The 24,490-nt window shown below is 49.1% G+C and overlaps 1 protein-coding gene across 4 annotated transcripts; it reads right to left on the bottom strand.

The window, feature by feature from the left end:
- Window positions 1-254: 254 nt before the first annotated feature.
- On the bottom strand, window positions 255-23,432 carry asxl1 (ASXL transcriptional regulator 1). 4 transcript variants are annotated; one of them, XM_023804038.2, is made up of 11 exons: window positions 22,891-23,431; window positions 10,231-10,314; window positions 9,670-9,789; window positions 8,868-9,021; window positions 8,285-8,358; window positions 8,086-8,170; window positions 6,713-6,876; window positions 6,528-6,624; window positions 5,252-5,357; window positions 3,891-4,722; window positions 255-3,547 (listed from the first exon to the last, which is right to left on the bottom strand). In XM_023804038.2, the coding sequence occupies exons 1-11, from the start codon at window positions 22,945-22,947 to the stop codon at window positions 779-781; spliced, it is 4,542 nt and encodes a 1,513-aa protein (XP_023659806.2). In that variant the 5' UTR covers window positions 22,948-23,431; the 3' UTR covers window positions 255-778. The 4 variants fall into 4 exon arrangements, with proteins under 4 accessions (XP_023659806.2, XP_023659807.2, XP_023659809.2 ...); XM_023804039.2 differs by having other exon boundaries at window positions 255-3,541; XM_023804042.2 differs by having other exon boundaries at window positions 3,409-3,547; window positions 3,874-4,722; window positions 22,891-23,432.
- Between the last annotated feature and the right edge of the window lie 1,058 nt (window positions 23,433-24,490).

Here is a 24,490-nt window from a genome sequence, read left to right as displayed (position 1 = left end):
GATATTCAGTGTTCTTGATTGGCTGGGAGCTGGGAGCCAGCAATGTGGACTATCTGGGGGTCCCCAAAGATTGGGTTGGGAAACACTGCTCTAAGTGACCCAAACAGGACGACCAAGTCAGACGGCAGCCATTGGCCCAGGCCTTATTCCAGAAGGAGTCCCATCCGCAGGCTGGAAGAAGCAAACCACTCTTTGGTTTGGAGGGTGGGCTGATGGAGTAGCATGCCACCACATAACCATGAGTCACAAATGTATACTGATTTGAACGCACGGACTCAGTGCCAGCTTTATTGGAATACTGTGCTTTACTGCCCAATACAGACTTGGCTTCAAAACAAAAGGCAAATGAAAGAACTTAGAAGTTTAAAAAAAAATGTAATTCACTTGTTTAATGATTAAAAAAATATTTCTTTGCGACACAGACATACAGATCAGCTCTGTCCCCTCCCCGAAGTACACCGAGCGTGAACTGGGGGGACGTCAGGATTGTGACACAGAACTTATGATGTCAGAGGAGATGAGGTAAATGTTATTGTGAAAAGGAACAAAAAAGGCACGATTTACAAGCAACCATGCCCCATAAATTCACTTAATCATAATAATATAACAATAATAATAATAACAATAATAATATCAACATCAACGACAACAACCATAATTATTATAACAGCATTAGAAAAAAAATATGCAACAAAAATACAGACAAGATTTTTATCATACAAGACGCAATTCCCTGGGCCTGGCGCCCCACCCAGGGGGCGCCACATGGCAAAGGGTACTATCTCACCACCAGACAGGACACACAGAGTTTCGAGGGCCCGATGCAGTCGTCGTGGCAGAAGGCCCCGCAGCCCTGGCACATGATCATTGCCTTGAGCCTGCAGGAGCACTTGAGTGCCACCTCCTCAGCGGTGCCGTCAGCGAAGGCCAGGATGCTGGAGGCGGAGCCTGGGCCAGCTCGCTGCCGCAGCTGCAGCACACTGTCGGCGATGTTGCGTGGGAACCCGCTGCTGTCCACCACGGACACATTGGCCGTGTAGCTGAAGCTGCCACTGCCGCCGGGCTGCAGTTTGGGCAGCTTTCCGTACAGCTGTTGCTGCAGGCTAACCTGGAAGGGGAGCGCAGAGGGCGAGGAGTCTGCCGGCCGACCGTACACCTTGCCCTGCTCCTTCTTGGCCATTCGTACGAGGGACATCTCCATGTTGAGCAGTCCCTCCATGGCCCCGCCGCCGAGGTAAGCATTAGCCAGCGGCTCGTTTTTGGTTACAGTTGACATGGAGTTTTTCGCAAGGGCCTGGCATGAGGGACGGACGGCCTCGTTCTTCACTGTGGGCGCCGGCGCCGGTGACAGCTGGGGGTCCAGCTTGGGCCGCCAGTCGATTTTAACGGTGGGCACGACCTCAGAGGGACAAAGGTCACCGTGGGGCGGAGATGGGGTTTCGGCCACAGCTCTGCAGTGGGCTTGGGGCCCTGTGCCTCCCACAGGTCTCTCGAGAGCGCCACCCTGTGGCGGCTGAGGTCCAGGGTGTTCTTTGACTGCAGTTGGTTCGAAGGGGGTGCTCTGGTTAAAGTCTGAAGCACGCATACAGGACAGGGCCGTGATGACAGGCACTGTCCCCACCACGCTGAGCTGCTTGTCTTGCAGTTGACGCGCCTTTGGCAGGGGTGCAGCTGTGCCGAAGCTCCGTCCCTTTCCGGGAGAGGCACTGGCCGTCGGAACCTTGAGGTGACTCGGAGTAAACGACTCCGGCAAGGTTCCCAGAGCCCGGGAGTCTGAGGGACCTGTAGACGGACACCTGGACCGGACAGCTAGGGTTCTGGTGGGTCCACCGTGTTGCCGGCTTGGCTCCACATTGCAGGAACCTTGGAGGTGGGCCGAAGGTGTAGCTGGCCCGGCCGGGAGGCGGTTGATTTCTAGCTTGCTAGCAGAGTGGGACTGGGGTAGGACCTTCTCCAGGGGCAGGCTGCCCTGTAACAACTGGGTGACCAGCGGGTTGTTAGCCTCTACTGAGGATACTGGCCGGGCTGAACCAATGGCTTTTCTAGGGGCGCTAGCAGTGCCAGCTAGCTTCAGCAACACCTTGCAGTTCTCACTGACAGAGACAGGTGCCTTCCCAGGGGTCTTGGACTCATCCGAGTCTGTCCGTCCCCAAGGATCAACATCACCACCAGCCTTGGGAGCCACGGGAGAGCTCTGGTTGCTCCGCGCCTGAAGGTTAGTAGGAATCATCTCTGTGTTATGGAGACACAAGGGAGCGGACTGGCTTGGTGGCAGGATGGCAGTGTGCCGGGGAGGAGTGCTCAGGTGACGGGATGGAGCGGCCGGCTGGCCATGAGCAGCATTCGCAGGATGGACCCACTTAGATAGCTGGTTGCCAGTGGCATCCAGAAGATGGGCCCGGTCCTGGACATTCTTTGGGTTGGGTGGCACGCACCAGTCAGAGTCCTCCTCGTTCACCTCGTTCTCAATGTCCGAGGCAGTCTCAGTCGAGTCACTGTGGGCCCCCGTGTCATCTTCGGTGCCAGCAGGGAGCTGCGGCTCTGGGCTGACACACGGGCTGGTCCCGCAGTCAGGGTGCGGATCCGAACCTGCCGCCACCGCCGGCTTGGCCGCCCGCAGTGTTCCTTCCTCTTCATCCTCAGTCCTCCCGGTACTAAGTGGCTTGGGTGCTTCCTCAGACCCTCTAGGCCCAGGGTTCTGCTGATTCCAGCCCAATACTGTAACTGTGTCCGCATTGTGAGCTACAGAGATAAGCTGCTGATGCTCCCCACTCTGCTCACCTTCCTGGATATGGCCGGGGGAGAGAGTCCGTATGGCCTCCATGCCTCGACTCCCAAACCTGGGCAGCGTGTCAGGGATGGAGGTGGGGGCCAGAACAGTCACCTCATTGACGCTGGTCGCTAGACTGACATCGCATCCCACTATCTGGTCTTCATTCACCCCGCCGCCTCGGCCCTGTTCTTTCCGGTAGTCGCCAACCCCCACTCCCATGACAGACGGTGTCCGAACATCAGGAGTCTGTGTCGGGGGGCTGCCGTCCATAGAGACAGCTTCCTCTTCCAAGCATGCCTCGGGGGTGCCCTCTGCTGGTGAGTGTGTGCGACCACAGTGCGGGTCAAGCTGTGGCTCTGGATGCGAGTGCGAGAGAGGCTGGGCCATCAGCTCTATGTCAGGCAGCTGTAGTTGTGCTCCTGTAGGATGAGGGAGCGCAGCCACTCCCGGCTCCTCCGAGGACCCCTCTCCTCCTCCCGGCTCGATGGGGCCCGGGTGCTCTCGGGCCCTCCGACCGGTACCGCCGCGATCCGGTACTCCAGGACCGCCCCCCGGGCCGCCCCCGCCCGGCCCTGCCCCATCGCCAGTGGCTGCAACAGCAGCAGCGGCCTCACGCTGGGCACGGGCCTGCTGGGCGCGGGCCTTGATGTCAGCCAGGGTGCGGGCGCCGGTGCCCGTGCGCCGGGAGGCCTCGCCAGGGGGCACGATGCGGTGGCAGATCTGGTAGGTTGGCGGACCCTTAACCCAGGGCGGTTTGATTCGGGAGAGCTGAATCTTGGAAAAAGACGACAGAGAGAAACAACGGTAGCTTTTAGAAGGGCGCTCTGCAGTGGATTCCTTGTCGTTAGATAGGGGCTGAATTGCTAGCAAAAGAGTAAAGCATTTTATTAAGCGGTTTCTAAAAAGCATACAAACGGTAGCTACAATTTGCATTCAACACATGGGGTGGGGGGTGTTCTTTTACAGCTTCTTTGTAAGATCTCGCCCACCAGTGCAGGACAGTGAAAGAGCGCGGTTTCTGCACAGCTGCCCGCTTTAGGCGCAATTTCGACTCCAGCCAAGCGTTAAGGCTTCACACACAACCCAGAAAAACAACTTACAAATGACGACGTCATACCCGGATAGGTGGGACCTTGGGTTCTTCCGCTGTGGGCTGGGGCTTCTCGGAGTGAACACAGTCAATTGTGTTACGAAAGGACTGACGGTCATCGAGACGCGGCCTCTTCTCGGAGAAGCTGCTGTGGGCCTGGGGCTCCTCTGCCCTCCTCTTCTGGTCCTTAACCGGCACAGCAGGGCTGGAGGCAGGGCTGCTGTCCCGGCTGGGGCCCGCAGAGGCGTCGCCACCTGCGCTGGGGGTCCCGAGGTCCAGTGGGCTGGTAGCGGTGGGGACGTCTGAGCTGGTGGTGAATGACCCTCGCCTCTCGGATGAGGAGGAGGGCGAGGATGACGATGAGGGGGACGAAGAGTCAGAAGAAGAGGAGGGGACGACAGAGACCTCCGCCGCCTCAGGGAGCAGCCGGGCTGATACTTCGGGCTCGGGTTCGGGGGCTGTGGTCGTGAGGGAAGAGGCCGGGACGGGGTCCGGGACTTCGTGGGGTTCTGCGCCAGAGTCTGTTGGGGGCGTAGCCTCCGCTTGGCTTGTCGTAGCCTCTGAGACCTCAGATGCGGTGGAGGGGGTGGGCGTGGCAGTAGAGACATCGGAGGCTACCAGCTTCTCGGGTGCCCCAGCTGCAGCCGGCGTCACTGCCTTGCACATGGGCCTTCTGGCGCGCCGCCTCAGGTCGGCTCGCGAGCGCCGCCGCATGCGCCCATCCCGCCGCCTCCTGCCCACACTTCGCCGTTTGGGTGCCACAGTGACCGTGGCCGCCTCACTGTCCAGAGCAGCGTCCGCCACGGCCCCTCCATCGTCCATCGTCAGTTTGAGGGACTCCTCCCTTGTGAGGCCGGACCTGCGGGCGGCACCAGGTGAGAGCAGGCCCAAAAAGGTCTACCTGCAGGTATCTATCTGCGCTTTAGTACTAACTGTCAGGGGGCAACACTGGGCTTACGTTCTATGCCATCCAAATGAATGCAGTGTAAACACCCAGATTCGGTACCGTTTGGCAGTTTTGTACCGAATGACAAATACCTGCACCAACCTCTGAAATCGAACTCAGGATACATTTGTATAATTGACTCCAAATTGGTTGATCATCCTCTGATTTGCTTCAAAACAAACCATTTTCCATTCCAGGAATAATATATCTGTGGCATGTTTACATCACTGTGCGTATTCCTTAGCAAATACTATGGTTTGAAGAAACTAAAGTAAATGAGTGTTGTATATCAGATAAAGCTAAATGACTAATTATGGGATTAATGCCGTCAACAGCCTAGAACTACAGTTCTGTGCAATAACTAAACCCCTGAGCCAGGATTAGCCCCAAATCATATAAACACGCGAAATTCCATCCTGCTAAGCTTGCAATGGCTACTTACTTCTGCCCATGGTATTCCTCAAAAAACTTCTCCTTCCAGGCCTCCACCTTCTTCTCCTTCTCCATCTCTTGTCGGAAGCGAGCTTGCATCTCATGCGTGAACTCGCCTGTGAAGGTGAAGAGTATTGTGGAAGCTAAGAGGCGACTCCGAACCTCCAGCTGTATTCTATACTTCAGGCAGAACCCCAGCTGCAGTCAGACCTCTGTTAGTACCGTCAGCTATGGGAACCTGACTGGATTTAATGCACTGCACTGAACCCAGTCACTTCACACTGGAAAGACCATCTCGCTACCTTACAAGGCCACAAGACCACCAACGACCACTTTTGCAGATTTTGTCCATATTGCCAGGGCAAAGTGGCTCAAATCTTGTTTTTTGCCTTAACGTGAGTTATTTTCAGGGTTGTGTGGACACAGAAATCTGATCCGAGTCAGATTTGAGTGACTTTCTTACATGGTTCTAGATCGTATACCTATCCAATTTGTGCCCAAGTAACATGAATGGGGACAGATCAGAATTCTTGTGGTTTTCTGCCTATGCACATGTGCTGAGCGTCTTTGTTGTTGGTGACGCAGGTGGCTCATGCAGAACCTTGAGCATGTGCACGTGCGTGCATTTCGGAGGACAGACGCATTCACATTACACTAAGTTACAGGTCACTTGTAATTACAAATGAACCATCAAAGTAGACAAATCTGAGCAAATAAAAATCGGAATTGAACAATGAAGCATGTAATATGAAAGCAGCCGTAATGCTTCACCTACACAAAATAGGCAGGATTTTAAAACATCAAACTGTCGATGACCGGGGAGGTTCATGATTCCCTGTAAAATTCACATTATTACGAAGGCGTAACCAAAATAACCATACAAAGCGAATAAATTACATAATTTTAATCTCACACAGAAATGGCCACTTTTGATCAAGCAGAGCAGAGGCATTTCACACCTATGATGCTTTTTGTGAAACCAGTTTTAAAGTTGAAACCCTTTAATAATACCAGTTCAATTAGATTTTTGGAGTAATGACAGTTGTAGAATTTCCACTAGAAACGATTCCCATTTTTGACCACGACAGAGAGCTTGTGTTCTGTTCATGGAATTTCACGTTACCAGAAAGCCAGATGAAACAGCAGGAACCCTACAACTGAGTTCATATAGCAGAATATTTATAGGAAGGAAATGTCAGGCAAAAGCTAGAATGCAGACAGCTGTACCCCTTCCTGGGATCCAAGCCACATTCTGAGCAAGTCAGACCCGAAGCCTCGTTCCTCACCTTCAGCCAGCCGCTCCTTCCAGCTCTGAGAGGCGTGGGTAAAAAATTCGTTGTTGAGCGCTGAGCTGCTGAGACGAGCCATGCCATCAGCTCCAACCTGGGCAGGGCGAGAGGGGCATCCATGCCAAGTACATTAATGCTGGTCGAGGTCAACCTCAAACTGAGGGACGGACGAACAGACCCACCTGGCGGTCCACTTCCGGCAGGAGCTGGAGCAACTGCTGCTGGGAGTGGGGGGGGAAGGTGGCGAAAGTGCGCGTGTTGATGAGGGCGCGGATGTTGGTGTTCACGAGGATAGAGCCTGGTGTCTCGAAGTCCACCTCCACTCCTCGGCTTCTCTTCATGGGCCCTGGAAAGGATGTGGGGAAAACAGCAGTGTCAGAGGCTCCCTAATGCGCGAGATACCAAACCAGGCAACTTCCCAATGCTTAGCGACACGCTTGTGGGAGTTTCTTACATAAAAATGTTCTAAGGGCCGAAAGAGATTCAGAAAGAGAGCCAATCAAATTGTAAAGGGGGTGGGACCAAAAGATCTGATTTCCGTCTCCTCTAGTTGCTTGGACCCAACAACTCTACAATCTGATTGGTTCAAATAGAGAACCAATCATTATTCCTTCTGCCCTCAGAACATTTTTTGAGTAAGTAAAACTCCCATAACCTAGTAACACTGATACGGGTCTGACGTGAGAGGGAGGCGTCTGCTAACGCAGACGGGGGCCGCAGAGCTCAGAGGGAGGAGGTGATTACATGAAAGAGGAAGGTGCTCTTGCAGCCTGTGACAAACAAACGAGCAGCTGCTCACGCATTCTTCGTCAGGCTGCGGCTTACAGGCAGATCACAAGGTAAAAACATGCAGCAGTGTTCTGGCTGTCTGAGAACAGTGGAAGGGCAAGGAAGAGGATGGAGCATAAACACATCCACCTTCACAAAAAGGAGAATCACCTGCTACCTCAACCTAAATTTTACCTGATCTAGAGAAAGAAACAAGTCAATGTGAAAGAGCCCTTGCCTGGGATTTTGCAGGATTAGGAGCACCTACTGGTGCTTTTCCACCGACACCAAGAACCAAGTCCAAGCCATACTGTAAACTGGCCCTTTCACAGTGCAAAGTGTGTGAACTGTACCCGAACCATATCAGAGCTATAAGTGCTTACTAGCAGGGCCAAAAGCGTGACCAAGCCCAGCCGTTTGTGTCACCACCATCTGATTGGTCGAAATGCATGGAGAAACCAGTGTTCCTGTATGCCAGTGGAAAATCATCATATGATAGGTATGGCTTTTACACAGTGTGTGAAAGAGCAGGAGCAATGTTTTTTTGTCAATCAATCTACCTAGTTATGCAAATAATTTAGAAAAACCAGAGATGCTGTAGACATTAGCAAATAAGCAAAATAAATGCATTTTTACGGAGTCGATCGATTCATCCAGCAACCTTATTCATGACTTGTGCACCAGAAAAACAATGAAGGTACAAACAGCCAGGAGGTCTGTCCATCTTTACATTAATTGTCTAGCAGCAGTGGTACTGTCAGAGAGATAGAGAGGAGCCGGCATTAACCTGGTGGGACGTGCTCGCCGTTGACTTTGAGGGGCGTGAGGACGACTCGTGGCATCATCACAGATTTCTTCCTCTGTCTACCAGACTGAAAGAGAGATGATCATTTTCACACCCGTGTGGCACACAGTGGCGGAGACAGGAAGCGGCGCTGACAACACAGCAGATCCTCTACACCCGCGCGGGGCGGGGGCGGGCTTACCTGTGAGGAGCGGCTCAGCCGGGGCTGCGGCTCTGTGGAGCAGGAGGCGCTGGAGGACGTCTCGTCTACGGAGGCTGCGGCCAGGGAGGAAGTGAGATGACAGTGACCGTCACACACTACAGGTATGTGTTGTAATAATCTGAAGTTTTACTCAAGATGATTTTAAGCCTCAACCTGAGGTCACATTCACTTCTGCACCTCTGGGATCATCATAATAAATTTGATTTGACCCCCCCCCCCCCCCCACCTCACCTTCCAAGACCTGTTCTGTTCCCTGTTGAATATTAGGAAAGGCAATATTCACTCATTCTGGAGGGTAACAGCACACTCCTGCATTGGGCCATCAGCAGTAATGGAGCATAAAATCTACCACATCAGCTTTACTGTAATTTTATAACCATGAAGCTCATTAAGTTTAGAAAGTGTTTTTGCTGGATACTGCTTTTGAAAAACAGATAAACAATTAAACCTGGTCTAGAATGTAGTGACTTGCTAACAGGATGAACTCTAAGGGACGGCCTAAGCCTTCTATCTCACATGGCTCCACCCCTCCCACTGTAATCCACCAATCGAGAGTAAGCACCATCATTCTCCCCGCTGGCCCCCGCCGTTTCCGTGGAGTCGCAGCTCTCCTGCTCGGCGGCTTCCCCAGCCCCTGCAGCCGTTCCCGCTCCCGCTGCTGACGCCTCCACGGGTTCTGGTCCAGCTGGCCCTTTTGTCCACTGGAGGGCGTTCTTCTGTAAGGCGTGGGAGGGATGCGGTGAACTTATAGTCAAACAGCCCGCGTCAGGACACATCCTGTCCCCTGGCCTACCCCAGAGCCCAGGCAACACCACACAGTAGAAGTCCATTTTTAACCACCTGAATGCTTTAAAAAATTGTTCTGTTGTACATTTACATTTAATATATTTAGCAGACACTTGTAGCCAAAATGACACATATTGAGAAAGTAGAGCAGGTTGTCCCTGGAGCGATTGGAGGTTAAGGGTCTTGCCAAGCCTGGGATTCGAACCAGCGACTTTCCAATCACAGGCACAGTATCCTAATCCACGTGCCAACCCTTTAGTTAAGCTTAAGTCTGCAGCAGTTCAGGCCAAAATCTGCTAGCCAATACACCGTGAAAGGTATGACACAAGAACAGTGTTGAAAAACAAAAACCCAGTAGGCAGGGGTTGGACTGGCTGTGAGGATCAGAACATCTCTGGCTCCATCCCAGACTCTGCACCATCTCTGTCACGGTCATATGACAGAAACACTGCCTCTAAATGAGGATACACCCAAATAATCTGATCGACAGAATGATGAGGAGTTTGCATGTAAGAATCTCATTAAAATACACCCTGCAATCTGCTAGTACCCTGCCCATGACCCCAAGATGGCAGCACCTTGAGTGTGAATAGGCTCATTCGTCCCGGCAGCTTGAAGAAGATGCTGTTTTTGACTCTGTCGCCACGGACCTGGGAGTGCAACATGGTCACCAGGCAGGCCAGGGGGGCCGTGCCGCTGTTGGTAGAGAAGGGGGGGGCGGCAGTGAAGGAGAAAGCAGTTTATGATTAGATGCGTGGGTTTTTAAACATCGCCTGCACTGCTTTTCAGTGTTAGCCTGTTATTTGTTAATCCCTGAAGCTTACCTCCTTTATAATGCAGTGGTATGGAAGGCAGCAGATGCAACAAACATGTTGGAAAAACAGGGAGAAGTAGTTAACACTCATGGCAATAATGCTGGTTGACTTCAAGGAGAAAAGAGCACAATAAAAATGGATGGAGCTGCCGTGGCCTGGGCCCTTCCCAGCGGGTTCAGGGAATAATATAAAGCAGCGTTTCCCAACCTTGGAGGGAGCAAAAACATGGACTGTCTGTGTGTCCCTGAGGACCGGATTCGGAAGCACTGATATAGAGGGACTAATATAGCGAATGTGTGACAAGTGCCCAGAAAGAAGGTTTTACCGCATTTCCTTGAGGCCCTTGGTCTGAATGACATGCAGTATCTGTTTGGGTGTCATGGGAGCGTCGGAAAAATTCTCCAACACCTGTGAAGAAGGGGGGGGGGGGGGTGGTGGTTACTCACATGGCTGTATTATCTGTTGTGAAAAACATCTTCAGAAAAAACCCAACTTGAAAACACCGACCTCCCCCAAAAAACCAGCGCCCGCACACATGGCTCCCATTGAAGGGTAAACAGTCATGCAGACTGAGGAAGCCATCTGTGGAGACGCTCCGCGACTCGCATCACCTGCACAGCTCACACCACGGGAGACGCAGGTGGCTGCCATGGAAAAACAAGACGAGCACATCCATAGGCGGCACTGGCTCAGGCATCGCCATAGTTGAGAGAGAGACACAAGTATGCCACTACGCATTTAAAAGCAAGGGGGGAAAAAAAGGCTTTAAAAGGACAAAGCGTTACTGGGGCATTGGGAAAGGCAACAGACAACCTGTGCAGAATCCTGTGCACCGACTGGGACACAAATGAGGGCCAGAACCAGGGACCAACCAAACTAAAACACAGAGGGGGAGAGAGACAGACAGATAGAGACAGACAGACAGGCTCAAAGAGAGACTTTATTGATCACAGAGGTAAATTAAAGGAAGTCCCTGAAGTCGGTCCACCTAAGAAAATCTAATTTCACCTTACATATGTGGGTACGCCAGAGGAGGACTGTCAGACCAGTGTTTGACCAATATCAGTACCCTCCCTGTCCCCCACCCACCAAAATGGGGACGGGTCCACATCAGTCGCCGGAAACAGGAAATCCCAGAATGTGTTCTGCTTTTGGCATGGCGAACCTTCCCTCCCAGACAGTTCAGAACCATCGGCACATTAAATCTGATTGGCTGGCAGCCAGCTATGTGGCCATTCAGCAGCAGATACAGAACAGTAGACTGTGACACACTTATGAGAGAGGCTGGGGAGAATGTCACGGGCGGAGAAACACACCAGGGAGTCCGGTAACGCTGCCACATCCCCCCCTATCCCGTTTGCTCATAAAAGGGAAGGAGATCCAAAGCAAAAGCTAGAGTTACAGTTGTGCCCATACTGGAAGAATGGTCTGGGATAGCAGCATAACACAGCATCCAAGTGCAGTCAGTGGGGGGGAAAGTGATCTTCCATCCAGAAGAGGGGCCACTGTGAGCATGAGGCATATCCAAGGAAACTCGGGGGACACGCTGGACGGGTCACAAGTCAGAGCCACCGTGTTTTTGGACAATGGCAGAAAAGCCATGTGCACAGACAGACAGAGAAATCAACCTTAATACAAGATAACGCACAAACCCCACCTCAATTTAAAAGTATCAGCTAAGCCCAGGGAACATGCTGGCTGAGCTTATCTCAGATGAAAGTTGATTGAACGTTAAACTTTACGTGGTAGGGCCAGCACTGAAATTTAACAACCCAAAATTAATGAAAGCACACAAACATTCAGACTGAAATCAACTACGCTAGCTGACGAGCAGATCCTCAACAAAAAGACAAATCTAACAGCATGTGCCTTGCACAGTGCTTACATATTACTAGCATTTCAGACCACACCTTAAATATATCAGGCAAAATACTCTATAGACTCAGACGACTGTCCAACAACTCAGTACTTCAGCAGCCATTGCAGTTCCTGTTACAACACAGGGTTGAGGATTGTTCTGCCATGCACAAGGGGAAAAAGGGGAGGGGGCTTTCAATGTCCTGATGCAGCCGAACTGGAGGAGGACATTTTTGTATAGGGGCTTGTTTTCACAAACATGTAAAGAGGAACATACTGCTGCAAATTTTAGGGAAACAGTTGGTCCACACAATATAACCGTTTCACAAACCGCCCCCCAGCAAATTTCAGAGGGCCTGGCACTGCAGATCACCCACCCGGGTGAACACCTGAAAGGCATGCTTCACGCTCCGCCGAAACACCCCACCCCCGTCCAGGAAGATTCCTATCTTTACAAAGCAGGCTGAACCCTGACCTTAGGCAGCAGCTCTTGCACTGCAGACGGAAAAGCAACCACTGGATCAGGGCAAACAGAGACACACAGAGGTTATTACGACGGTCGTTCAGATGAGCCTGGCTGACGTGAACATTTCAGTCAGGATCTATAAACTCGGATAACCAATACTAACTAGAGATGCACCAACCCAAACCTTTTTCACAGATCGGGTATCGGCCATAAGTGACCGATTCACGTCCGATGCTTGCTTATTTAGATTTTGGTAGTCTCTAAAAAGATAGCTCCTATTTCATTTCGAATCTATTTGTACGGTCAATCGCACGACAGCTCTTTCCCATTTCAGATGTGTGTTTTTTGCGGCATTCAAGCCGAGCGCTAACGCTGCCACTCAGCGGGAGTGAGAGCAGTTACTTCCACCTGCTGTGACATCATGTGCATGCCACTTGCAGTACGAAGAGTGTCAGAACGTCAGATAAGAAGGTGACGATCTTGGGAGTATTTTACACTTAACAGCAGCTAGTAGCACAGCGATCTTTGTATATAATAAAAAAAAAACTTTTTGAGGTGGGAGTAGCTATGTGGAAAATCCCACTAAACAAAATGCACGCAATTGTGCGAGAACACGAGTAATATGAAAAAAGCAGTGAATTTAGGAGTCGCTGGCTTGGACAGCTTTGCACACTTTTTACAGCTTGTGGTAGACAAGGGGCTGCTGTCACAACGAAGTGTAAGTGACACTGTTGCCATTGTGGGGCATTTTCAGCATTCGCCACTTGCGTATCCTCGCTCGGAAGATATTGAAATTGAACTGTAAAATGTCTCAAAAATGCTTAAACTAAGCCGTACAAAAGAGGTGGAAGAGCACATTATGTATGTCTCTAGTAGCCTAATTAAAGATTTTGGCCATATATTTTTTCATCTGTATTTAATAGTTTGAAGTTTTTATATATTATCCATTTATTATATTCAAATATTAAAAGTAAATAGAGCTCTTGTATCGGAATCTGTATCAGTATCGGCAGTTGTGTATCAGAATCGGATCTGGAAAAATGTGGATCGGCCCATCCCTAATACTAACCCATATAGTTTTACACTGGCCAAAAATTATACGGAGACCAACAATTTTACTTAAACAGTGCTTCCATGGCTGATATGATGCCAACTAGTCAAACGTTTTAGTATGGTTTGTTCCGTTTTCGCTGTTTGTTAATAAGCCCCCATTTCGGGTTAATTCAGGAATCAGGTCGAGCAGATTTCCATTCCCCAGGCCCCTCGTTCATTTGTCATAAGAGTTTTTACACCAAAGTAGACGTGGGTTTTTATTTGTTGTCTGCCAGTGGGAGTATGTCCAACTGACGTAAATAATACTCACCGCAAAAATTTCCCATGGTATTTGTGTATTTATGTATGTTTAACCACACACACACACACACACACACACACACACACACACTTTGTCACAGCTCAGCCCCAGACTGAACACTTACTCATAAAAACTACGAGTGGTACATGGTGATGCAGAAATGACAGCTTCTCTGCAGTTCTCTCCAATGAGAGCACTCTTTTCTCACCATAAATCTTCATCGGGGGTCCTCGACGCTGTTAATATTGCGGAACCGGTCGAGTCACACATTTCAGTCCTGACCACCGACCATGTCAGCTAATATTTATTAATAATTCTATGAGCTGGCAGCTTCACATTAGTTTCATCTAAGGTCAGACGCAATGGCAGAACAATCTAGCAAAACCAGAACAGAACATAATGCATGCACCAATCCGGCTGCAGCTACTTACATTTTTAATTCAAGTTTTTAAGCCAAAAATCTGCAAGTAAGCAGGAACTTACACGGCACTTCCTCAAAAGCCTGCCCTACAGCCGATACGGCCGCCATGCACGGCCACCACTACTTACTCGTGTACCTTTACACATTTCTAATAAAGAAAAGCTCATTGGAACCAACTTTGCTCGGATTCTTACTGCATGTGACACTGCAAACCTGTCAGAAACATCAATACAACTGGTACCTGTGCTAATATAACAACACTGACCACATTTACACTGACACACACTTACATACAGGTTATGCTTATGTAACCGTGGGGGGGGGGGGGCTGTCACACTTTCACAATTTAATTAAATGGAAAATACACAAATCAAGGAAATTGACACATGCTGTGAAAAAAGACCAACACTAATTGTCAAAACTGTTTCCCTGATTTCTTAATGAGGAAGTGGACAGAGAGGCTGGTGCAGACATGGGAAGCCAACTCCCACCGTGACGGAAACCTCCGCGAAGCGTGCTCTCGCTGCCACCACAGCTTCCCAGAGCTGTATTTTTAGCACCGGATTGCAATGACGCCTGTTTTTCAGACCCCATGTCTGCAGCGTTGGGTAGCAGCTCTTTTACTAAGGAAACCAGGAACGCAAAGGCTTCCAGCTACACCCCAGGAAGCGGGAGCCACAGGGGCCAAATTCGCAGAGACCCCGGCGGCACAGATTCGGCTCGGCGCCCACAGCGGCACACCCTTCGGGCCGCATGCACACCAATCCCGCAGTTAACGACAGGGACTCCCAAGATGAGATGCAGAACAGAGTAACCATGACAACTGCATGCAGCTGACTGGCTTTACCTGATAGGGGTGGAAGGCTGAAACAATTATCTCTCGGTAAAAGCTGTCAAGGGGCAAAAACAGGACAATAATACCCAGTACCAAAGACGCCAGCAGTAGCTTGATTACTACCAGTATTCAGCAGCTTAGAAGAGGCGTTTATCCATTTCACTGCATGTGGATATTTAGGCTTCCCAAACAAACATAACCCAAAACCAAAGGTCACCTCCTAGAAATGACCAAACGCAGAAGGCAGACACTGACTGGACTACACTTTCATAATGCTTCCTGGCTGCACCATTTCCTCCCAGACCAAGGACCCGCACAAACAGGAAATGTTTTTTTTTTCCAATGCAGAGTTAAGGCGATCACAAGCAAGAAAGGCATGTGTGCCAGCCGAAAGGGGGCCGGACCAAAGCTTGAGAGAGAAAAGAAGCCCTTCAGGGACAAAAGGAGGACAGACAGCGGGGAAGCGGATAAAATATGGGCAGTGTGAGGCCAGCACAGCCCTCAGCTGCAGAAGGTCAACCCTCAACCCTCAGTGCATCCGAATGTAGTTCAGTTCTCTTTGGTTCCAGACCCACACCCCTTTGCCACAATCCGAGTAAAGGCCCAACGAGCCATTTATACGGCGGCTCTGCTTTTCACACCAGCAGAAGCCAAGACCTTCCCTGTGCTGGTTAAACACTCAAAGGGCGTGGGGGGACACAGGCATCCTGCCGCGGTGACGACAGATGTTATGTGAGTGTGGTGGGAGAGACAGTCTGGGGAGTCTGGTAGCAGAAGCTACACGGTCTCCTAGGAGCTCACACTCATGTATGTATACACACACACACACGCTACCATGGAAGGAAGCAGCCAGGCAGGTGGGCGCCCCGGCATGCAGGGTAGCTTCCGAGAGTCACTCAGCTCCTCCACTCATGACTCCCCTTCGCTCCCCCATACTGACAGACACCCTCAGGCACAACTCCAGGGTTCTCGGCTCCTGGGGGCCCGGTGGTCCGGCCCTCCCGGGAGAAACACAGTCTAATGCAACGTCAGCCGTACCATGACACAGCTGGCCGACAATCCTCAGCTGTGGCCTAAACAGAGCACACACACACACACACACACACGCACCATGCGTTTGCCGGCTCCTGCGACCTGCTCACACGTAGCTCCATCACTTGCAAGCGAAACAAGCTGCCGAGGAGCTTCATGCGCTATCTGACCACCTGCCAAAGGCAAGGGGGTAAGACTGGCGCTCCTATCAGCCCACGGCCTTTTGCCACATTCAGACCAGGCAACCCTCCCAGGGTTGGGATGAGAGGTGGGGGCATTCCGCCAGGATGGCTGGCCAGGACATCCTTTTCAAAAAGGACACCCCCTCCCCCTCATGGAATTGCCAATCATAATATAAATCCAGCATTTAAATATACTGAGCCATTAAAGAATATTTACTGGGAATGCAAGGGGCACCTGCACCCAGACAGGCCTGGGCATATTTTTACAGACCCCCCCCCCGTCCAGATCAGTGTGTGAAGACTTGCAGCCACCCAAAAAGAGCATCCTCTGCAGTTGGGATGAATTTTGACGCAACGTTTAAATGAATGGCATGAAGGCCATCGAGAGATTAAGTTTTGCAGAAAACTGCTACCAAGCTTTTAGCAAATTGATTCACTTACGCGTTCTAGTATGCCAATATAGTGATGTCACCACAAAATACGCAAATTAAAAATCACAAACCTATGCAGTGGCATAACAGCCCCTAAAACGAATTCCACATCCAGGGCTGCACGATATCACATCATGATACAATCATGCTAGATATTCTGTACTATACAGACACTTACACAAACCATTTGGTAAGTAGATTAGTAGTATGCCTCAGATATCAATGTGATGTGTATTGTGAAGCCCAAAGTTAGGAAACTGTGTAAATTTGGTGTCCCTACCTTTATTACATTTGATTAGAGAAGCACACCACATACTACTGCTTTGGTAGTATGTGGGATGCTACAGCTGCAGTGAGGAGAACACTATCCAGAGTCAACCCTTGCAAAGCTTAAGGTCCCGACAGCATACCTGGCCGGGTACTTAAAGGGTGTGCAGATCAGCTGGCTGACATCCTCACTGATGTGTTTTAAATCTCCCTGAGCCAGGCAGTTGTACCCTCATGCCTGAAAACACTGCAATCATCCCAGTTCCCAAGAAATCACATGTGCCCTGTCTGAATGACTACCGTCCTGTAGCACTCACCAGGCATTATGAAGAGCTTCGAAAGACTAGTCATGGGTCACATCAAAGCTGCCCTTCCCAGCTCCTTGGACTCACTCCAGTTTGCCTACCGCCCAAGCCAATCCATGGACAATGCCATTTCCACCGCTATTCACCTGTCATTGACCCACCTGGACAGCAGAGACTCATGTCAGGATGCTGTTCATCCTTCAGTTCAGCATTTAATACTATAATTCCCCAGAAACTGTACACTAAATTGAGAGGGCCGGGCCTGAACACACCCCTTGTGAACAGGATCATGGACAGAAAGGCCTGTCAGTTTGCACTGGTACCTATAACTCCAGCAGCATCACATGTAAGCATGGGAGTGCACCAGGGCTGCGTTCTCAGTCCTCTGCCCTTTACCCTACTCAGCCACGACTGCAGAACGAAGTTAGGCTCCAACCACATCATCAAATCTGCAGACGACACGACAGTGGCGGGGCCTCACTGACAATAAGTATGTCTCATCATACACGGAGGAAGTGGCAAGACTTGCTGCCCGGTGTAAATGCAATAATAACTTTCTTAACGTTCGTAAGAGAAAAGAGAAACTCACTACCGGAAACACACTGCCCCCCCACCGCTCACCACTGATGGTGCCGCTGTAGTGAGGGTCAAAAGCACAAAAATCCTGGGTGTCCACATCACTTACAGCCTTACTTGGGCCCTAAACACAGCCTTCCTTGCCAACACATTTTCAAGGAACTAAACAGAGCAAGGCTCCCCTCTCCAATCCTCACAACTCCCTATAGGGGAACCATTGAAAGCCTGCTGTCCGGCTGCATCACTGTCTGGTATGGGAACAGCAACACACTGCGGAGGATAGTGAGGGCAGCGGGGAAAGTCATTGGGGTGCCCCTACCTCTCCTGAAGGTCATTTCCAACAGCTAGCAACATTGTGGAAGACCAATTTCACCCACTATATGGACTTTTTTTTCCTCTCTTGCCGGCTGGCAAAAGGTATCAAAGTATTCATGCTGGTTCCTCCAGAATGTGCAAAAGCTTCATACAGGTAATCAGAATTCGTAATTCTAATTTGAAAGAGGAGATATTGTGGGTAAACAAAGGTTTTAAAAAAATAATAAAAAATGTCAGTGGTCTGGAGGTACTTTCTGCAGTATAAAGTCAGACATTCATTAAAGATAAGGATACGCTGAATTTATACAAATTACTAATTTTGGGTGTCATAATACGCCTCTAATATTTTTAGGTGTACTACTAATCTGCCTACCAAATTGTGGGCATAGGTAAAAGTCCAAAACCGTACCGAAAACCTGCCATCTGGACAAATGTTTACACTCATCATCTGAAGCCCTGGTGATTATTGTGCACGCGCCATATAATAAGGACGTGATATCATGCATGTTTAAACTACATCCAAACGTAGCTCAATTTTCCTTGGTTCCAAACCCACATCCTTTTGCCACAACCCAGGTGCTGCAGCCACTGTACCTCCATAGCACCTGAGAACACTTTGGAAAGGCAGACACCCCCAGAACCCCCATGCATAGCTTTCTGGTGCCCACACACAGTTGCACAAACACCGGCAGGCAAGCAGCTGCATGCCCAAATGTGCAGCGCAAACCAGCAGGGGGGCAATTTTGAATTAATCTGAAACATGCACGTTTGAAGCACGCACAATGTTGACGAGCTTCTCTTCTCTGGAAGCTCAGATCAAAATGATGGCTCATCCCCAACCCCATACCACCAATAGTGCCAGCAGCATCTGGACGGAAAAGGCCCCAACTGGGAAGCCAGAAAGGGATACACGCATCTTTTGTTATGGTGAGCACGTTCTAATCACGCTAGAACCTTTGGAGTTCTTTGCTCCGTTTTTTCCTACAGCTCAGCACGACACAGAAAGGGAAAACAAAGCCGGAAAGGGATCATGAGCTCTGCTGGAGACAATATACATTCAAACGAGGAATGCAATTGCAACATCTCGCATGCAACCATAAACGAAAATTTAAGGCATACCCAACCTTTGGGGGTGGCAGACCTGAAGAGGGGGCCAACCTCCAAATTTGAGACAGCAATAGGGTAACAGGCAACATCACAGTTCTATACTCCACATGGGTTCTATTCTGCACACTCAGACAGGTAGACCAGGGGTAGGCGGCATAGACGACCACAACGTCCCAGCTTCACAGCCCTCAAAATGCCTTACTGCTGCTGATACTTATTACTTATACGTAAAACAGCTACATTTAGTCACATTAATGGAAGTATATACAATATTCACCTCACACATTTCTTACAGGTTGCTTTTCCATTTTTTGAGGTAAAGCTGTCATAAAAATTTGCTTCTTAATATTTCCTCAAAACAGTGCAGATACAGTTCTGCAGATAATGCAAATATAATGTCATTAAATAAAGCCACATCTTTAGTTTATTAGTTATAATGTTGTGTGCAAAAATTTGTGAAAGAGGCTAGGACTTAAAATAGCATTTTATTTGTAAATGAATGTTACATTGTTGAGGAAACAATCGTCTTGACGACGAATTAAGGGAGCATTAAGGGACTTAACTGCTTGAATATGACCAAAAAATTAAGTAAAATGGTGGAGTCGGACAAATTAAACATTGACTCTATAATACAATGTCTTTAATACGTTTAATTTCTAGAGGTACTCTACTTGCAAAGTAATTTTACAAACATAGGCTGATTTGAGCTATTCTAAATAAGGATGCCTACTGAATTGCTCACAAGACCTCCGCACAACTAGTGGCTACTCAGATAAATATATTGTAGACATGTCTAAAATTATTAGCCCTTTGATGTCAGTATATTTGAATACGAATAATACACTTTCCAAAAATGAACAATAAATATCACAGCTTCACAATGTCCCACCTTCACAGCCTGAAGGAACTGAATGAAGGCTCAGTAGCATCCCTGGATAAGGTTCAGTTTCATCAACAAATGCATGATGCGACCATGCTGTAGATCCAAAAGCTAGATTTTCTTTTTAATTCATACATGCACGTGTGAAGAATGCCTGGTGGGTGCAGCTCCGTGCACGATCGAGAAGCCTGTACGGCCCACCTCTCTCCAGCTGGGCACACTCCTGAACTGCAGTCTCTAACCACACTGGAGCACACCCACTCAAGGCCAAAACAGTGGCTCGAGACGTCAGAAGAGTGAACGGCAGGAAGATGCTGGTAGTGATTTTAAGCCCCACCTCTTGCCAATTAGCAACCCTCTGAGCCCACAAAGTGCTCTCCAGATGAGAAGCAGCTTGAAAGCAGAGAGCCAACCACCAGCAAAGGCGAATGACAGCCTGTGCGATGATCCCAACCTCAATGGTGAAGCAAGGGCCAGTCCTTCCGCTAGACCTTTCACGTCTCCAGTGATTCCCAAAAATTCCCGAAGCCAGCATTGTTTCAAATCCAAAAAGAAACCCTAGCAGAATGTTCTGGGGCAGTGCTTAGATCTCCAGAAAAAGACACCTCCCCTCGAAATACAGTTCTGGATTAAACGCCTCCACAAACACCAGACACACACACACATATGGGGCACTACACTTTTTTCCTTTTTCAACCATGGCCTGATCCTCTGCAGCAGAACTGAAATTGTCTTCAGCAAGTTCCACATCTGGACAAAGGGCTACCAGACCAGCTGGACAACATGCAAACACACATGCATACACACGCCTGTACAAATACACATGGCTGCACCCCAGCAGCAAAATACTGAAGCCCTTGGTGGAAACAAGAGGTTTAAACACTCAAATGGAAACTTGGGCATAACCCTGTGGAGGACAATTTCTCCTATCATTCTTCCTTAAGATCAAACAAGCTCATCATTAAGATAGTGAACCTCAAGTTTGGGCCTGACACTACCTGGGTGCACAAATGAATACAGAACTGGACTGGACTGCAGAAGAAAGTCCGACGGGATACACCATACAGTCAAATGCACACATACCACATCGACAGAAGACGCTCCCTGCACCATTTTTGTAAAACTGTTTCCCCCACAGACCCAGCAACTTGAACCAGAATTCACAGCCAACGTCTGGGCCTCCACCCAGTTTCGGTTCATGAGAGAGTCAGGAGGGAAATGTGTCCAAGCCACAATGACTCAAGGGCCGGACAGCGTGGGGGACTTTCGAGATGCGAATCAGCCCCTGGTGGGACAGTAAGTGAAGCACCACTCTTGACAGCAGCCTGGGTATGCTTTTTTTTAAACCAGCAAACAGAAGGTATCTAGTTCAATTCCCAGGAGGGCAGCTGCTACTGAAACCCAGAAATAAAATGCACAACAACCACTTCCATCCACTTATGAAAAAGATACTGGGTCTCGGTCACCAGTCTGACTAAGACGAGAACCTGCAACCTTGCGGTGACAGGGCAGGCTCTCAAACCACACGACCAATGAGCTGACAGAAAATCTCCAGTTTCACTGAGAGCTCACACAGCCGCTCGGAAAACACCTCTCACTCGAACAGCGAGGACAAGCTCCAAACAGCACCCCAGAACCAACATGGCCAAACAACGCAAGCAGGGCTGAGGGCACAACACACGCAAATGAGAGGTATGGTCTCCAGAGATGACAAAAAAACAAAAAAAAAAACAAATTTAACGCGGAATAAAACCTTCAAAATAATAAACTGCAAGAGAGTTAATCCATGTCCCTGAGCAGGACCATCTGCCAACAGCTTTGATGTCATCGTGGTCATAACCAAACGGAAGCAATGTCCCCATAAAAGCGACAAGCAGCCTGCACCCCTCCTTATACCACAAATTGGCTGTCAAGAGGTTGACATTATCATACAATGTCAGATCACGGTGCACTGGGATTCTTTAGGATGGCCAACAACCCCCAGGATTCTGAAAAAGTGGGTTCAACAACCTCAAGGTGCTATTAGCTACGTATATTCAGTGTGGAAAGACCGATCCATCTATTTTTTTTATAAGCTCCCCCATTCTTCTGGACAGGGGAAGCCTTACAGAATTGCTCAGGTTAAACCGCCAGGGACAAAATACCCAGAAACCTTAATGCCATTGCTTTTTGGGAGATTTATACCCTAATAGTCAGCACATCTGCCATCTGTAAAGGACTTGCCAAGCTAACTTGGTGATTTGGGCAAAAAATTACTTTTATTGTGTCGGAGGAGCAAGGGTCTATTTTAACAAATAAGCGGACACGTATGCGTGTGCAGCATTGGCGGACAGCCGACCCAGCCGACTACCAAAACACGTAGCCCATCCTGACAATAGCGCTACATAAACAGCTAGCTAGCCGGCTAACTAGGCCGCTTTCACAAAAAAAGGGTCATCCGACGCTGACAACATCACCACCACCGCGGCTAAATGGCTGCGTTAAAGGCCGGCAGCGAAGAGCGACCCGGCCGAGCGACGTCCCAAAAGATGACATTTTCTAACATTATTGTTAAAACCCATTGCGGATGCTAGCACGAACCTGCATCCGCCAGCCTGCTAGCTAACAAAGGGTCAAACTGCTAGCTAGGTGCGTACATAACGCGCAACGCAGCCCACACCGCATTTGCAAACTAGAAGCTTCTATAAAATAAAGCCAACCCGTCTGCTGAAGTAACACGCCGCCGCCGCGAATTTCTACATAAGCGCGTTATTTCCCCGTTTTCCAGAAACCCGCCCGGATAAAGGAGACAGGATGGTACTTAGGGTACTCCCTGTAGCTACAAGGCCAGCCCCGAACAAAACGCCCCAGAGCCGGCGCACCTTTGTTAGCCGGCCGCCCCGTCCGGCCCGGACCGCCCGCGGGTGTCGGAGGCGCCCGAACCACGAGCCTCGCGCCCGTCGGGGCCGCGTCTTACCATGCGCGCTGCCTCGGCCCACGTGCGCTCCTTCTTTCTCTTCTGTTTGTCCTTCATTTCCTTCGCTCTTTTCCCCCCTCTCTCCTCCGTCTCGGAACCTGTTTACGAAAAAGCTGCGCGATTCAGAGAGCGCCTACAGGCTAATACCCTCTGTCTTCTTTCGCCTCCCTTTTCCGCTCGCACAGAACAAAAAAAATGCGTGTCCTCCTTCGTCGTGTGTTCAAAAGGCGCTTCCGTAGCGCATTAACGTGCCCGTCGCTCCTCGTCGGCTCCTCTTTGTAACGCTAGATAGTAAAGAAGCACAGGGCGCAGAGACGAGCCCCAGCAGCTACAGACGCTTGTGGCATACTGCAGGAAATCCTCACTTTGGAATGCAAGGAGGCGAGAGCATAACAACGGGGTCAAAGGTCACACACACTGCAGGAATGCAACACAAAACAACTCTTCCCCCATCCCCCTCTCTAAAAGGCAACGCCACGGCGGAGCTTCTCCGACCGAGAGGACGCCATTGTGGCTCAGAAACTACGATCGCCGGGGGAGGACACGTCGGAGAGCCTAAATGTCGACCAATTCGCTACCCATTCACTCCCTTTTTGCCTTTTAGGGAAAGAAGAAATGGCGCTTTCCAGTGTATGGTCCAAATGTTTATGCCGACGATATTCTATATTATGTGCACAACAGGTCCAGATATTAACTGAATTAACACTAGAGACAATATGATATTGGACAGATCTTAGTATTTCATTCAACATAAGCCGATTTGACATTAAACTTATATTAGACAGCGTATACCAAATACACAATTTATTCGTTGAAATATGTGTTTATGGTCTCATTTTTGACGAATACTCTTTATCTGCTAGCAGATATACGTAATTCGAATGTTTTGTAACATAAATTAATCGAGGGGATACAAATTTGAACACAGGATGTTGTTGCTAGTAGGTAAAATACCCTTGACAAATTTAAGCAACCCCACCTAGTGGCGAGCGCATGGAACATCTTATTTTTGTCATATCCTGAGAGCTGAAACGTAAACTAGCTACATTAAATTCCATTAATGGAAGTATATGCAATACATTCACCTCACACGTTTCTTGCACGTTGTGCCCTTTTCCATTTCTTAAGCATTTTCAACACATGAGATAAAGTTGTCATGTAACAATTTGCTTCTCAAAATGTCCTCAAAAATAGTGCTGATACAGTTCTGCAGATAACAATACAAATATAACGTCATTAAATAAAGCCACGTCTTTAGTTTAATAGTTATAATGTTGAGTGTAAAAATCTGTGAAAGGCTGGAAATCAGACTAGCATTTTATTTAGAAGGCGCGTATACATTTACGGCGTGCATGCATACTTTTGTTGGAATTTAAGTAACACTTCTTCTACTCTAGGGACCGAACAAAAAGGTACTTTCAGAAGAAGAAAGAAAAATAAAAATATTCATGGAACCCGACAAGGACCCCGTCCTATATATTTTACCTGTATCATTGGGAGTAAATAATTGACACTGATTTCTAAATTAAAGTTATTGAGAAATTGTGTTTCAATATGATTCATTTCTATATGTATACTCTACTAACAAAGTAATGTTACA

This window comes from Paramormyrops kingsleyae, chromosome 8 (genome assembly GCF_048594095.1).
Source record: "Paramormyrops kingsleyae isolate MSU_618 chromosome 8, PKINGS_0.4, whole genome shotgun sequence".
NCBI classification, from domain to species: Eukaryota; Metazoa; Chordata; class Actinopteri; order Osteoglossiformes; family Mormyridae; genus Paramormyrops; species Paramormyrops kingsleyae.
The sequence above is the reverse complement of the archived record's forward strand: the minus strand, read 5'-3'. Positions and strand labels throughout refer to the sequence as shown.

Coding starts and splice junctions, on each gene's coding strand:
- asxl1 (XM_023804038.2), bottom strand. CDS start 22,947: ATGAAGGACAAACAGAAGAGAAAGAAGGAGCGCACGTGGGCCGAGGCA. Junction 9,790..10,230: donor AGGGCCTCAAGGAAATGCGG/TAAAACCTTCTT, acceptor TTCTCTACCAAC/AGCGGCACGGCCCCCCTGGC. Junction 6,877..8,085: donor CGGCGAGCACGTCCCACCAG/GTTAATGCCGGC, acceptor CATCCTTTCCAG/GGCCCATGAAGAGAAGCCGA.